At 34.0% G+C, this 15,908-nt stretch overlaps 4 protein-coding genes across 5 annotated transcripts; 3 read left to right on the top strand and 1 right to left on the bottom strand.

Annotated features, from left to right (window-relative positions):
• The first annotated feature begins 75 nt into the window (after positions 1-75).
• On the top strand, positions 76-3,464 carry LOC123224390 (myeloid leukemia factor 1-like). Of its 2 annotated transcripts, none has more exons than XM_044648032.1 (7): positions 76-238; positions 1,076-1,442; positions 1,530-1,699; positions 1,773-1,853; positions 2,175-2,250; positions 2,339-2,422; positions 3,275-3,464. In XM_044648032.1, the coding sequence occupies exons 2-7, from the start codon at positions 1,094-1,096 to the stop codon at positions 3,340-3,342; spliced, it is 828 nt and encodes a 275-aa protein (XP_044503967.1). In that variant the 5' UTR covers positions 76-238; positions 1,076-1,093; the 3' UTR covers positions 3,343-3,464. The 2 variants fall into 2 exon arrangements, with proteins under 2 accessions (XP_044503967.1, XP_044503968.1); XM_044648033.1 differs by lacking the exon at positions 76-238 and having other exon boundaries at positions 1,076-1,160; positions 1,270-1,442.
• A 3,566-nt stretch (positions 3,465-7,030) lies between these two features.
• LOC123223318 lies at positions 7,031-7,810 on the top strand. The gene is made up of 2 exons (XM_044646464.1): positions 7,031-7,087; positions 7,190-7,810. The coding sequence occupies exons 1-2, from the start codon at positions 7,031-7,033 to the stop codon at positions 7,808-7,810; spliced, it is 678 nt and encodes a 225-aa protein (XP_044502399.1).
• A 1,916-nt stretch (positions 7,811-9,726) lies between these two features.
• LOC123223017 lies at positions 9,727-10,764 on the bottom strand. Its single transcript, XM_044646069.1, has 2 exons — positions 10,615-10,764; positions 9,727-10,527 (listed from the first exon to the last, which is right to left on the bottom strand). Exons 1-2 carry the CDS (start codon positions 10,672-10,674, stop codon positions 9,901-9,903), a joined length of 687 nt encoding a protein of 228 aa, XP_044502004.1. The 5' UTR covers positions 10,675-10,764; the 3' UTR covers positions 9,727-9,900.
• A 1,632-nt stretch (positions 10,765-12,396) lies between these two features.
• LOC123222833 (pentatricopeptide repeat-containing protein At2g45350, chloroplastic) lies at positions 12,397-15,447 on the top strand. The gene has a single exon (XM_044645807.1). The coding sequence runs from the start codon at positions 13,169-13,171 to the stop codon at positions 15,047-15,049; it is 1,881 nt and encodes a 626-aa protein (XP_044501742.1). The 5' UTR covers positions 12,397-13,168; the 3' UTR covers positions 15,050-15,447.
• Positions 15,448-15,908: the final 461 nt, after the last annotated feature.

The following is a 15,908-nucleotide window of genomic DNA, read 5'->3' as shown; positions in this document are numbered from 1 at the left end:
CACGTGATCCACACATGTTAAGAATTTTAAACTTCATATATAGAAATAGAATAAAGAGGAAGGCCGTATCGCGGGAACGTTCGCACTTAATTTGCAGTATTGGACAAGTGTCACATCCTGTAATATTCTGCCTTTTTTAAGTTCCTCGCAGCTATTTAAATTTGACTGTTATCGGATAAAATGGCAGAAGCCGTTCTCTGTAACTCGCGATCATCTCTTTTCTCATCCATTTCGTCAGGTACGCTCTCTCACCTTCTCGTACATTTTGGCGTCATAATTCTATTGTGGAATGGTGATGATAATCGCTCGCGGATTTGAAAATTATTTTTAAACAGTTACTAATTACGGTGCTTCTTATATTTTGCCGCCTCCGTTTGTCATGGAAACTATGTTCTTGACGATCTTGAAGTCAATTCGTCATACACTTTGATATGGTTGAAATTTCCACTTTATTTTAATTTTCGGTAGTTTTCTCAGCAATCAAACATCGCCGTCTTTATTTATTCGAATTCAAATCTGCATTTCTACGCTAGGTATCAGCAACAGAGCATCAAGAACGACACTGAAGTATACATTGCATGCATTGTGTAATCAGCTTTGTTTAATGTCGTCAAAAATCATATAGATTATGATATGTCTTTTAAATTATCATATAAATCGGTCTGAGCTACGAGTCGTGTCTGTGAAAATTAAGGAATTTCTCAAAGATTTTTTCGTTATTTTGAATGCTTGTATTGAGTTATTATTATTATTATTATTATTAGTTAATCTCAATTTTCTGCATTCTTTATGAGACATATGAAAAACATTCACTGTAAATTTACTAGAATTATCTTAGTTTCCTCTACAGTTGATCCTTTATTTGATAATATTGGGTAAAGTTTTTGTTTGGAACAATCTCATAGGTTTCCTGACAACAATTGAGAACCGAAGTTGTGGTTGATAATGTAAATATATTTCATTCATTGCTTTCCGTACATAAGATGATCTGGGTGATTTATGCAATCTTGTAAAGTTGTTCGTTTAATGTTAATCTTAAATGGAAATCTTCTTGTAAAGCGCTTGTTTTTCCCAGGGGAAATAGCAATACAAAATGCAGAGGGAAAGAGAAAGTAGAAATGATCTCTTTGATATGGATTTTTGTGGCTCTGGATCCCAGAGTATGATGCCTAGCCTTTTTGGAGGAAGGGATCCATTTGATGATCCGTTCTTTACTCATCCTTTTGGCCTTTCTGATCCTGGCATACTTGCTCAAATGACTTCATCCAGGAATACACCACAGACTGATGAAGCAAAGGGAGTAGTTATTGAAGAACTAAATTCTGATGAAGAGAGAGAAAAAGGAGATGGAGGTTCTGGGAATGAGAAAGATAATCATAAAATGCCTGCTGGTTCAAGCAAAGAACCTTCCGTTGAGCATCCAGATGATGTTGATACTAATGGTAACTAAACTTTAATGTTCTAGCAGCTTATCTTTATCTTTTCTATTGGGAATGAATGACTTTTAATCCATAATCATTGCTGGGTAGATCCAATAGAGAGGAAGAGCAAGAGTGTGAGTCATGTAAAGCAGAAAAAGGTGGAAGGGACAGAGTCTCAGACTCGCAGTTTCAGTTTTCAGACTTGTGAAGTTACATATGGAGGTGTTGATGGAGCATACTATACTTCTACAAGAACAAGAAGGGCTGGCAATGATGGTGTAAGGATTTTTCCAGTGATTTTTTTGATTTGTAATTGAATTTTCTCGTTCTGATATTGTGATTGTTTCTCAGATGGTTCTCGAGGAGAGCAAAGAAGCAGATAAAACAAGAGGTCAAGCAACACATAGGATTTCTAAAGGAATACATGATAAGGTCGGTGCATTTAATTGTTTCTTCAGCTTCCACTGCACACATTTTTGCTGTTTATTAATTGCAATTTTCACGTCATAGCAGTTTCATTTTTCAGTCAGATTTGTTGTACGTGTAAACCATATGTTATACTTGTGTTGGATATACTCTAATCTTAGTTCTTTACTGCACATTTGGCCTCAGGATTCAATATGTTGTCCCTACATTCTGATCTAAGAGTACTTAATCAGACATCCAGTAACAAAGAAATTTATTTCATTATCCTTGTAGAAATTTGACTCTGTAGTTTCAGTAATGACTGAGGTGGTTGCATTGCTGGTGCAGGGCCATTCAGTTACAAGGAAACTTAATGCAGATGGTAAGATGGACACAGTACAAACTCTACACAATATGAACGAAGGTCTGTTCCTTCCGTCCATTGTGTTTATTTGAACCATCATGTGGAATATGTGGGCCAAGAGGAGTATCATATTGTAGTTCTTTTGCAGAAGAGCTTGCTGATTTTGAAGAATCATGGAGAAGGAATGCAAAACTTGATTGGAGTGATGGATTTTCTGGGCATCATAATGCAGGTAACATTGTTTTATCTTCTTAAGGTTACGGTTTATATTCATCTTGTTTTTATTTTTTGTTGTTTTTGCTGTATGTGTGTATGTGTGTATGCCTGTGTTGGCTTAGTCATTTTCCTTAAACAGAATTGGGGTGTTATCAAGCTGAGTAGTGGTGAGCTCGAGCTCTAGTGAAGTCTCAGCTACAATTCGAGCTTGAGACAAGTTTAGCTAACTTTAATTTGGTTCGAAAATTATATTTTAACCCCCCCTAACTTTTAAATTATTATTTTTAATATTGTAATTTATATATTTATTAAATACGCTGTTGTATTTAAAATACAAAAATAAGATTTTAAGGGTTTAAGTATAAGATTTAAAACTATGTAAATTTACTAATATTTTACTAGAACCGAATTGTAAGCTCATGTGTTCACTAATCCTTAGCTTGAAAGCTGAATTTGAGCATTTCGAACTTGAGCTCAGTTTAACATTAGTCAAGCCAAACTTGAGCTGCTTGGCTTACACCCCTCGACAGAATATAATCTCAAACAACAAGAAGGAATTTTTTAGGCCCTTATCTGAATGTTTGTTGAATTGTTGTATTACATGCAGTCATTCTGTCGAATAGCCTTCCTTGCTTTCTCAGTGCTCATGTTAGATTCTGTAGTGGAAGGATTCATTTGCATGTGCTAGGGACCTTAACATTAGACAGTGATGTGAATGAGGATAACTAAGTTTATTACATATTTGTACTAGACAATGATTTACACTTTGCCTTTTTTAGAAATTTGTTTTTCATTGTGACTGGTAGTCTGGTAGCAATGATTTAATTGCTTTGTTTGGTTGTAACTTCTACATGCAATGGCAATGTAGGCTCGGGCAGTGATGACCAAACTGGGAAGGCGGGTAGCTGGATGCTTCCATCCACTGCATATAACTAATGATTTAAAACCTAGATCCGACCAGCTGTTTGGGCTGGTCTGGACTCGGAAGCAAGCCTGTTTCAGTTTTGTTCTAAAATCAAAGTTAACTATTGGATCAAGATGAATCAGTCTGAATTTGATTTATTGTTTTATTTTTTATTTAAAAAAAATAAAAATTTTTACAATTGTTAAAACTTGATCTCAATACTCAACCATTAATATAGTGTGTATTATCAGAGCAAGTTTATTTTTATATTAAAGTAATTTAGATGATATATTTAATAACTAATTATACAAAATTATTTTGAATATTATTTTAATATATATTTAAACAATTTATTGGTCTGATCTGATCATTGATTAAACAAGACTAACTCTTTCATTAGACTTTACATACAACAAAGCTAGGACTAGTGCTTCCTCAAGTGAAACTAAAAGGGCTGTTAGAATTAATATAGAATGATTCAAGATTACTACTAATGGCAGGTCATTCGTTTCTCTAGTCTCTATCAGTATGTTTATTAGGATCTGCTGGAGATCATATAAAATATGTTTGTTTGTTGTGCTCAGTGATGGTTTTCGTGTTTCAAAATCTTTCAACGAATGTGTCAATAGCCTTTAGATAAGAAAATGAGCCGATGGTTGTGCTTTGTAGTGGTGTTTGTTGTTGTACCTTCTCTGTCTCCTTTATTCGATTCGAATAATTCTATAATTAATATGTTTTTTTAATTATCTTATCCATACAAAACTTTTCCCCTTGAATGAGATCAAGTTGAAGTTACGTGTCTATTGCGTCTTTCTAGTGGCTTTTTGAAAACGCAACCATTTATACAAGAATCTCAAGATGTAAGAGAAACCAGAAAATAATAAAAAAATTTATCTCACTGAGGGTGGGCTGTGGATATCAAGGTCTGTGCGTGCAAAGCAATGCGATCGGACTTAGATTTCTGTATCGGTTGCGCCCGATCGTACTCCTTATTCTAGCGTTTAGTTTGTTTTACACTTCATATTCCCTGTCCTGTCTTTAGTGTTGCCTTGGGACCCGACTCCAACTTTAAGAAAATACAGTCACATGAATATTAATAAAATATGAAACGTAATATTGATATAAATAAATAAATAAAACAAATATTAGTGTTTGATATATTTAAGGCAATGTTCGGTAAAAGATACATATATAAGAGAGAATTGAAAATTATATGGGAAATTTTAAAATTATAGAAGTTATCAAATTCAACGAGTAAGCATAATTTATTAATGATGCTTAATTGACTTTTACGTCGGAGATTAGGCCATTATCCCATGATTTATTACTCTTTCCCCTGATCCAAAAGGAAATATAAAGAAAACCCTGGTCGCTGTGGGCTGGTTTCACTGAAGCATTAAAGCTTGTTCTTCTGCTTGAACCAGCATGGGCGCTGTTTTGCTTGACTATGAGAAATTTGTGAAAGTGTCTGCCCTCTGCTGGTACGTTGTTAAATTTAATAGATAGTTTTGGTCACCTAGTCGAGAACATTACAGCTAATATATGTGAATATTTTGGGAATGGTGAGAATATAGAGATGCATTTTTGCCATTAAACAAGTACCAAGTACTAAAATTTGAAGTTCCATCGAGGAAGGTGATGGATATGGAGGCAAGTATAATATTTTATTAGTCAAGGCAAAGGCTTAGCTTTCGCTTTAGAGCAGGATTGCTCGTGGAACCGGTTGGCAACATGTGGGACTAGTTGGCGACATGTTCCAAGACTGCTTCCAATTTGCTACTTGGGTTAATTTTGTTTTAGATCAAACATTTTCATTAGTCTCGTTTAAGGGTAGATCTAAATTGAGTTAGTTTAATTTAAATTAGTGTTTGAATCGATATAATTTAAATTTGAACTAAAATTTTAGTTTAATAATTTGGTTTGATTTTAATTTAAATCTTTTTTTGATAATATTATTCATTTTGTTACTGATAATACTATCGATCATACTAATGATATTATTTATCTCATTAATAGTATTACTCATACTATTGACAACTTTTTAATGGCATCCTTGGCCAACTCAAATTCAATTCGAATTGGTTATAATGAAACTCAAGTCAACTCATGTTCATATTTGACTCAATTTAAATCTAACTTTGACCACATCTTAAGACTTCTAAATTTTTCATTTTTCATTTTGAGATCATAAATGTGCATTTTTTCATATCAACTTTTATGGTAATACGTATTATTTTTAAATACTGATTGGATCAATTGGTCAACTAGTTTGGATTGATATTTAAAGTTTAATTAACCATTTAATTAGATTGACTCACAATCCCAATTCAAAGAATCCAAACAACTATGTCGACATTAAAAAAATTGAAATAATTGGAACTCGATGAATCCTAACAATTGTAAAGGAGTGTATCATACCACTAAATATAATTTTGTATGATTGAATATTATTTTAATATTTATTTAATCTATTATTAATCGGATCAATCAAGATTTCAGACCAAGTCTTTGACCATGTCCAATTCCAGTTTGAAAACCGTAAGGGGCATTTGGTTTGGATTTTTTAAGATTACTTTAGTAATTTATTTTTTATTCCTTTGTTTGGTTTGTCAGTAATAAATGATTACAATAATCTTCTATTATTAATGCTGACGTGACAGGTAATATAAGTGGTAATCTGATTACCACCTTCACCTTAGGTATTTAAAGGTTACCAAGGTAATCTTGATTTTATTATAATTATATTATTATTTATTAATTTTTTGAGATAAAAATAAATTTATTTTTAATTAATATGAAAAATAATATAAACAAATATTTAAAAATAATTATATTTAAGAGCATTTAAGTAAAATAATTTACTAGTAATCTTTTATTACCTCAACCAAACACAATAATTATTTATATTTATCAAATTTTATTAAACATAGTAATCATTTATACCAAGTAATCTTTTAAGTAATTTATCTTCAAAGTAATATTTCTATTTTGATAATAAAATATTATCCAAATCAAATACCCCCTTAGTATTACGTTTGTAAACATAAAGCCAATCTCATATATTTTATGGTAAGCTTGGAAACTCGAAAAGGGAAATAGGTGGCGTGTTAAGAAGCTTCATGGCTACAGAGAATCACGGTCTTCTTTAATTTTATTTCTTTTGGTCAGAACTAGATCGCAGTCACATGAATGTGCTTTATGAGCATCATTTGGCCGGCATGCCCACACGTGCAAGTGATCGCTATGGATTCTCTGGTTTCTGTGTGCGCTAATAATTTACACTAAACCTTTGTCAACATTAATCTAGACTACCAATGTTTTCAATTCCAAACTAGATATTGATCCAATCAAACGAGTTAATTCAAGTCTTAAATTACAAAATTTTACAGAATAATTTGATGTCAATATGACAGTTTGATCGATTAGTCGGGTTTAGATTTTAAAAGACTGTTTTACTCAAATACACAAAAAGTGATTAGTTGCGTAGGAATTCAATAAGCTACATTATGAAATTAGAAGATGGTTAACCTGTTTATGTCAAAACGATTTTTTTATAACATCAATCTTATTCAAACTTGGCAGTTGCCATGGCAGAATCTTTTCAATTGAGACCTTCCTGAGTTGCTTCCATTGAAATAAAATAATGCCAAGAGCCCTAGGTGGCATCTCTTATCGTTATATATCAGGGTTCTCTTCCCGAACTCCACAACAATTCAAGATATGGCTTGTTGGTCTCCTGAAAATGCTACCAGAGCTTATCTACAATCTCTCAAAATGGTAAGAAATCCCTCTCTAGTTCTCTTGCAAATCCTTCTACAGCACAGATATATGATTTTTCTGTGAAGTATAAAGTGCTTCTGTTGCTGTTTCATTTTGTAGGGTAAAAGAGGCAAGGAGCCTGATGTTACCGAGTTCATATCAGCTCTTGCAGCTGGAAATAATGCACAGCTCATGGTGATGGTAAGCTCAAGCTTTGTTGCATCTACTGCACTAGCTTTAGTTGCAGCAGCACATCAAACTGGGGGTCGCGTTGTGTGTATTATTTTAAATGGACTTGACGCCGTTAATTCTTCCAAAGATGTACTCGGCTCTTACGCAAATTCCATTGAATTTGTTGCCGGGGACGCACAAAACCTGCTGATAAACCAGTACAAAGGTGCAGATTTTGTGCTTATTGATTGCAATATTGATATTCATAAAGGGATATTTAGAGCCGCACAGGAGAGTACAAAGCAGGGAGGGGGAGTTATGATTGTAGGATACAATGCCCAGCATAAAGGTTCGTGGAGTGAATTCAATACTCAGTTTTTACCCATTGGAGATGGTCTGCTTGTGACCAGATTAACTGCATATCAGAAGGTTGGTGATGGCGATGGCAATGGCGATGGAGTGGTTAAAGGAAGAAGAAGGAGTCGTTGGGTTGTTACGGTTGATGAATGCACAGGCGAGGAGCATGTTTTTAGGATCACCTCAACCCATCAAAGAGTAATCCAAGCTTAAACTGCCCTTTGAATTAAAGGTTGGTATATATACGAAGTGTTGGTATAAATTTGATTTGAATCATTAATCTCTAGTTTGAGTTCATTCAAGCTATCCACAGTTTTGTCGGATGGTTACGTCAACAGAGGAAATTACATTATAAGAGGACAACAACATTGTTAAAGAAACAAATGAGACAAATTCAAGTCACGCTGTCAGAACTCCTGCCCCAATTCAGTTTAGAGGATGCAGTGTTTTTGGTAATACTTGGCATGTTCATCTGGCTGAAAATTTTTTTATAAGAAGCCAGATTTTCTGTATATATGTTATTAGTCATCCTATCTTATTGGCATAAATAAAAATTTATGCAAATTAAAGTGGAATGTAAGGTATTGTGGCATTCACTTATCGTTAATCGAATTGACTTTTTGGGGTGGTAATAAGTGAGATTGGATCTGATTCAAACAAAGTTTAAATAAAATTTTGTTAAAAATTAACTCGAATCCAAAATCTATTTAAGATTAATGAATTAATATTTGAGTTAAGTTTTAAAATAATTTTATTTTAATTGGATTTAAAACTGTATGAATATGTCAGAACTTGATTAATTTAATGTTAATTTAAATTTGGGCTTCAACAACGTAACGGAATGCAAAGTTTTGTGATAAATATGATTACGAATCTTCACGTAGGCCCTGGGAAAATTGTCGCAAGCTTGTATAGCACAGTGCCCGAATCCAGATGAAACCCATCGGGCGGAATGGTGAGCCCAACATTGCTTAGCAAAAGTAATACGACTATATATGTATGTATGTATGTATGTATGTATATATGAAGCTTTATACAAAATATTATTGAATATGCACTTTATTTAAAAAATTAAAAATATTTCAGGAAATCGTTTTCTTTTCTTTTATTTTCTATCAATCAAGCACTAATCTATTGGTTTGGTGCTATAAGTCTAAAAAAAAAAAAGAAAATGATATCATAAAATATTAAAGCTTTTATAGTGTTAGTATGAACATATATATATATATATATATCACAAGTAACTTTTGGAGTCTACTTCCATGATATGTGGCAGGGTAAGTTTGCTTGCAAGGCATATCAGGTATAGGGTTGGAGGGCAGGACAAGAATGGTATGGTATGATCTCTTAATGCTCTTATCATATGGTTTTAAAATCTGGATTAAACTGATCAATTGAATTAATTTGATGGAGAAATGATCAATATTTAATCGATTAAATTAATTAAAATCATAATTAAAACCTATTTTAGCTATCAGAGTAGATTGATTCGTCATTGAATCTGTTAAATCATGTTAAGTCATACCATTATAATTGTTATATTGACATCAGTTTCATTAATTTACTTAATAAAACTTTTCCTTGAGAATAAAAAAAACTCGAACCTTGTTTCTTGATTATTGTATTCATACTAATGTTTGCAATCATTAATCAAATATTGATTTTGGGATTGTAATCCGGGTATAGGGTTGGAAACATTTATTCTTAACACTATACAATAAACATATTTATTAAATTTGCCTTTTAATTTTAATTATATCATGTTAATATCATTACCACGCTAATTGAACTGTAAACCAACCATTTGATTGGGTCCAAAAATATTGCTTTGATATTGATCTATTCCAACCTCTCTGTTTCTTTTAAATCACATACGTCAGAAGAAATAAATTAATGTGTTATTATATAATTAAAAATTTAATCATTTAAAATTATCTAATTATAAAATAACTCTTATTAATTTATTTATATCAATATGAACTCACCTGTTTATACGTTAAGGTATTCTCCAAGAAGAAAGCTTCAACAGAAACTGTGGGCTATTTTTCTCCTGTGCTGGTTCCTGGTAAAACCGACTTCATTCTATAAAAAGTAAGAAAACTGGGCCAAAAATAAGAAAGCCTTCAATATGTTGAATAAAAAAACATTTTTAATTTTTATTACATTTGCAAATATTTACATTATTCATACTTGAATTATGAGATGTCCTCCTGAATTACAAAAGGAACATATTAATTAAACCCTCTGACTTTGACTTTGGACATGGATGAAGAAGAAAGATTCAAACTTGGACAAAAAAAAAGTCAGTCAACTTCGGCTCTAAATTTTCCTCGAAAGACATGCTCCTCTCCCGATCGTTGATCAATATGCTTGATCCAACGGCTACGAGTTGGACTATTTTTTAAATTTTTTTCTCCCTTGACTTTACTCCCTACGTGCGCCATCTCTAATCCTTGCCCTACCGGCAAGAACACCGATCTCACGACACGTGTCCCTCTCTCCAGAACCGCGTTCCACCTCAACCCAGAAATGTTATTGCCTTGACATGCATTTTTGCAGACTAGAACGGCACCGTTATTGCTAACCTTTGCAAACCTCAAAACCCTAACAAAATCTTTACGTTTATAATCAACAACCAAGAAATCTACGCCGACTAGTTCCGCCATGGCCTCTTCTGCTTCTCTTACTATCACTTCTGTTGCTGATATGCCTGCAGACTCGTTCATCCCTTTAACGTACGCTAATCTTGAACGTTCATCTGGGACTACGCAGACGTGTCGTCCGCATGTGTGACGAGCGGCTACAGCTAGGCCGATGCTTGTTGCTATTGGACCTCCGTAAGACCAGGCTTCGACAATCAATTTTGCGTTCCAACCAGCGGCCAGGGCTGAGAGGAGCTCAGCTACGCTGGATTCTTTGAAACTCTCACACTGCAAAAATGATTCAAGACAATTAATTTCTCCAGGTTATTGAAATTTGATTGATTGATGAAAAATTCAAAGAAAACAAAAACTTACTGATTTTACTGTGTCTATGTAAGCTTTCGAGGCTGTTTCTGGAGACCAAACAAGCTTCATCGTGATTCCGTAGAAAATTTAGCGTGTTAATGGAAATGGCATATATAGATGTGATGTGTGTGTAAATGGGCTTCGTGGGTAGTTGTGATGTTGTTGGTTTGGTTTTAAAAGGTATTGAGACTTAGCAGTTACGTTTTGTACATAGCGTTGACATTGCTTGCTTGCGCAATTTTAAAAAATAATAAGATATGTCATATGCTTCGGCCATTTTAATTAAAGAACGAAGTAATTTTCAATAATACATCTTTTACCCAACTGGGTATTTAACTTACACAAATAGAACCTGTGGGATAAAAGGAAAACAATAAATCTGTGTAGTTGGTTGGTATCAGTCTGGGCATTAACAATTATCATGGTTTGGTCCTTCAGGTGTCCCTAGCGCTGCTTTATCTTCTTGTATATCGTTATATTTTTGAGAGGAAGATGCAGGGTTAAATTCTTATTCCTTACATTACAATTAAATTTAAAGTTACTTTTATGAGAGATAGAATAATTATTTTATTTTGATTTGATAAAAAATTATTTTTCTGCTTTGACATATGTTTTTAAATAAATGTATTATATTAAGATGTTAAAGAGATATGAAAATAATGTGTTTTGATATCTTGTCTTTACCTGCATGCCAAGTTTATTGAGAATTTCTTTGGTAGTTTCAAATTGGCTTGTCGCCTATTGAATATCATTCCATCAATTTGATTTTTTTTTTTTTAAAGTTTTGTCGTATAACAATCTACAGCCTTTTATATAATTTGACTGAAAATATTGATATGTAAAAGTATTATGTCAGGCGACGGTAAGCCATCATTGTATACGCCGTCAATGCCATTACGGCAAAGGGATGTATCTACACATGAGTCATGGATAGCAATTGACTGATGCACGCGATGAGAAATGAAGTCAATTTCGATGAGCCAATGACATCGCAATGGTAAAAAAAATTCTAGTTGAGACAAGTTATGACAACATAATCTATCTATTAATTTTAACACTTCTTTATTATCACAATTTGCCCCCCTTTAATTATAGGTTAATTGCACATACAAGGCACACAACTTGTTAATAATTAAATTGAGTTACGTTTAACTAATTAAAGAATTGATTTGTTAGTATCATTTGTTATAAAATTTTGATTAATTTAATATAATAATTATAAAATTTATTATTATATTTTAGATTTATTTATCTAACCCAACTAATGGAGTGGGGTGTTTCTGTATTTAATTAAAAAAAAAAAACAATATCAACTGAAGGGACGGACAAAAACTGTAACCGCTGACTTTTCAACCAAGTCTACGGTCCGTCCAATCTAAAATCGTGAAAGGCTGGTAATTAAGAAGATAAGCATTGGTGATTACACTATGTCTAGTCATTAATTATGTTTCTTGTTCCACGCATATCCGTTGGAAATAATACTGTACAACTCACAGGCGGCTAGTCATACATTGAATGGATGAATATTTGTACCATACTTTCAAAAACAGATGAGAATGATCTCAACTTCGTGACTGAGTTTATTCATCTTTGAGATGAGTCATGATGAGTGCGAAGGAATCACAAATTTGAACAAGCAATCCTAAGAAACACGTAATAGCTGATAGATGACTCGTTTCCGTATAAAGTTTATTTATGTGTTGTAATTGTATAGTTAGGTAATAACGACTATGACTGAATGCACAAGTCAATGGCTATCCATTTCTACTGTAGAAGAAAATCAGAAATTGAATTGCATTTGCACGTAAAGATGCTTTCATACACTTCATTCCCGGAAAGGATTATGTTGCCCCTCCTTCCCTTTCAATTCAAGAGAGTAAGTAACCAGTTTTATTTGCTGTCTCATATTAAAATATTTATGGCACAACTTAAGCCTGGATAGGAATCGAAATAATTCGAATATCTTTTTTGTTTCATTTTAAATTTATAGATTGGTTGCTCTGAATGATACATAAATTAATGGTGTTGGCATTACAAAAAGAGTTGTGCATAGTGACACGCACCATTTTGAGTAGACGAGAGTTTGTCACGACTGTAGGTTGAAGAGGATGACAGGAACTTGAGCAAAAAATGATGTATAAGAATAATGTGTATTGTTGTTGATTTCGTAGATATGTTATCAGTTGGGAAGACGGATCCACAGTGGGCCGAGCAAAATGAAGTTAAGAGGGTGACTTTAAAAGGAGACTAGACAATGCTTACAGAAAGTAATCAATAGCAGATGTTGTTCTTTTGACGAGTCCTAAATGATACCAAATCAGTGACTCTGTATCATAATTGAACCTATATAATAAGCTCACACTCAACTCATTCAAATCAAATAGTGATCCGATATAGAGCGGATCAGTTTGAATCCGCCTGGTTCAGATATTTGTAGATATTTCCAATGAAACTGTAATGTTTCACACCGTTTTCAGCTGTAACTTCCTGGTTACAAGCGAGTGACTCGGATACTCAACCGGACAGAAGCCGAATCGAGAAATTGTGTAAGAAAGACAAGTTAATGCTCGTCTTCGCAACTTGCTGTCAACCATGGAACTCTCCTCCACTTCCAACCTTACTACTTCTTCGAAAATGCAGAACCTTAAACGATGTGAATCAAATCCACGCGCGACTGATAACAACTGGGTTAATAAAAAACACATCACTCACAGCCAAAATCGTGGCCATTTCCTCTTCTTCATCGTGCGCACCTCTCGTTGAATTCGCTCGTTATTTATTCTTTACACGTCAGGTTTTTCGAATTTATAAGAAGCACGAGGACCCTTTCCTTTGGAATGCCATAATCAAGTCGTATTCTCACGGGTTTAATCCAAGACGAGCCTTGGTTGTGTTCTGTTTAATGCTTGAAACTGGAGTTTGTTTTGATAATTTCTCATTGTCTTTGGTTTTGAAAGCGTGCTCTCGGGTGGGTTTAGTTAAGGAAGGTATGCAGATTCATGGTTTATTGAGGAAAATAAAATCTGGGTCAGATCTATATTTGCAAAATTGTTTGATTTCATTGTATTTGAAATGTGGATATCTTGAATCTGCTCGTCAAGTTTTTGATAAAACGCGTTTTAGAGACTCGGTTTCATATAATTCAATGATTGATGGGTATGTGAAGTATGGTAAACTTGACTCAGCTCATGAATTATTTGACTCTATGCCTATGAAAGAGAAGAATTTGATATCTTGGAACTCAATGATTAGCGGTTATGCGCAGTCGAAAGGTGGACTCAACATTGCCCGTGCACTGTTTGAGAAAATGCCTGAAAGAGACTTGATTTCTTGGAACTGTATGATTGACGGGTGTGTAAAGTCTGGAAAAATGGATGATGCCCAGGCTTTGTTTGATGAGATGCCAAATAAAGATGTGGTTACTTGGGCTAATATGATTGACGGTTATGCGAAAATAGGCAGGGTTGATATTTCTAGGGCTCTGTTTGATGAAATGCCTGAGAGAGATGTAGTTGTGTGCAATGCCATGATGACTGGTTATCTTAAAAATGGGTGTTGCATGGAAGCTTTAGAAGTCTTTCATGATATGCAATGCGTGGGTCATTTGTGTCCTGATGATGCCTCGATATTGATCATTCTGTCAGCCATTGCGCAATTAGGACATATTAACAAAGGGATAGCTGTACATAGGTATCTTGAACAAAATGAATATAATTTAAATGGGAAACATGGTGTTGCTCTCATAGACATGTATTCTAAATGTGGCAGTATTGAATGTGCTATTTCTGTTTTTGAGGATATAGAGAAAAAAAGTGTTGATCATTGGAATGCTATGATCAATGGATTTGCCATTCATGGATTAGGTGAATTGGCTTTTGATTTGCTGATGGAGATGGAGAGATTCCTCATAGAACCAGATGATATTACATTCGTTGGAGTGTTGAATGCTTGTGGCCATGCCGGCCTGGTGAAGGAAGGTATTTTGTGTTTTGAGCTCATGAGAAGAGTTCATAAGATGGAGCCTAAGCTGCAACATTATGGATGCATGGTAGACATTCTAGGCCGTGCAGGGCACATAGAAGAAGCTAGAAAATTAATCGAGGACATGCCCATTGAGCCAAATGATGTTATCTGGAGGACTTTGCTTAGTGCTTGTCAAACTCATGAAAACTTAACTGTTGCCGAGCCTGTGGCTAAGCATCTCATTGGGATGGATTCTAGTAATTCAAGTTCTTATGTACTTCTGTCTAATATGTTTGCTGGTCTTGGTATGTGGAATGATGTGAGAAGGATTAGGACAATGATGAAAAAACAAAACCTGAAGAAAATTCCAGGGTGCAGTTGGATTGAACTTGAGGGAGCTGTTTATGAATTCTTTGTGCAAGATAAGTCTCATCTCCAAGTTACAGAGATCTGTTCCATGTTAGATAATGTGTGGACATAAGTTCGAACCCTGCTAGTCAATTGTACATATAAGAAATGAATTTGTTGTCCGGTTTATTATTATTATACTTTTTATGTATAAAGAGAATTGAATACTGAGAAGTATTTGATATACAAATGCACACCTCTGAAGAAAATAACGCAAAAAAATTTCTCGAGATCACGGGAAAGAGAGAGCCAAAAGAGACGGACAAGACAAAGCAAAAGGCTAAAAATTAAAGAGGACAAGAAATGTTCACAGATAAGCTGAAAAAAGTGTACAGCCTAGATTTATTCTGTGGTCACCTTTTTCACTGCAAGTTAATGTCTCGTGGCACATGCAGAGTCGTATGATAATGTTAATTCAAATCTAGCTGGCTTGGACTTATATACGCGTTCTTCAGCTGGACTGTTTGGTTTGATTCTGATTTATTTATTCTTCCAGTAATGTAGTTCATTTTATTAACAATATTATTCATTCTGTTAATAATTATTGGGTGATGTGTATCAACTTAAATGAGTTTTGAGTTTGAATTCGAAATAAAACATCCAAGATTCAAACCAAATCCGCTGCTAATTTATTTGCCAGGAAGAATATTGAACACTTCCCACAACATCACGTGCCGAGTTTGTAACGTCATCCAATTGGTTGTGTTTTCAGAGGCACCCATTTTTTTTGGAAGGGAAGTGATACCTCAGACAGAGGAAAGCTGCCTCTTTACCGTTCATTTTTGGTTGTCTCAGTGCCTTAGTTTGAGTAAGAACTGGATTTGAATTAAACTGAAATCAACTCACTTGGAGTCAAATTTGAATTAAAGTTATAATTCAACAACACAGCTCGAATCTCTCCCTACTATCAATATATATTATGCTATTAATAC

The sequence above is a fragment of the Mangifera indica genome, chromosome 8 (assembly GCF_011075055.1).
Source record: "Mangifera indica cultivar Alphonso chromosome 8, CATAS_Mindica_2.1, whole genome shotgun sequence".
NCBI classification, from domain to species: Eukaryota; Viridiplantae; Streptophyta; class Magnoliopsida; order Sapindales; family Anacardiaceae; genus Mangifera; species Mangifera indica.
This window is presented reverse-complemented; position numbering and strand designations above follow the sequence as displayed.

Excerpts from the sequence above, each read along its gene's own strand:
- LOC123224390 (XM_044648032.1), top strand. The coding sequence starts at position 1,094 with ATGCAGAGGGAAAGAGAAAGTAGAAATGATCTCTTTGATATGGATTTT. Across the intron at positions 1,443-1,529 it reads AGATGATGTTGATACTAATG|ATCCAATAGAGAGGAAGAGC; the intron begins GTAACTAAACTT and ends ATTGCTGGGTAG. Across the intron at positions 1,854-2,174 it reads CTAAAGGAATACATGATAAG|GGCCATTCAGTTACAAGGAA; the intron begins GTCGGTGCATTT and ends TTGCTGGTGCAG.
- LOC123223017 (XM_044646069.1), bottom strand. The coding sequence starts at position 10,674 with ATGAAGCTTGTTTGGTCTCCAGAAACAGCCTCGAAAGCTTACATAGAC. Across the intron at positions 10,528-10,614 it reads ACATAGACACAGTAAAATCA|TGTGAGAGTTTCAAAGAATC; the intron begins GTAAGTTTTTGT and ends TCATTTTTGCAG.
- LOC123223318 (XM_044646464.1), top strand. The coding sequence starts at position 7,031 with ATGGCTTGTTGGTCTCCTGAAAATGCTACCAGAGCTTATCTACAATCT. Across the intron at positions 7,088-7,189 it reads ATCTACAATCTCTCAAAATG|GGTAAAAGAGGCAAGGAGCC; the intron begins GTAAGAAATCCC and ends TTCATTTTGTAG.
- LOC123222833 (XM_044645807.1), top strand. The coding sequence starts at position 13,169 with ATGCTCGTCTTCGCAACTTGCTGTCAACCATGGAACTCTCCTCCACTT.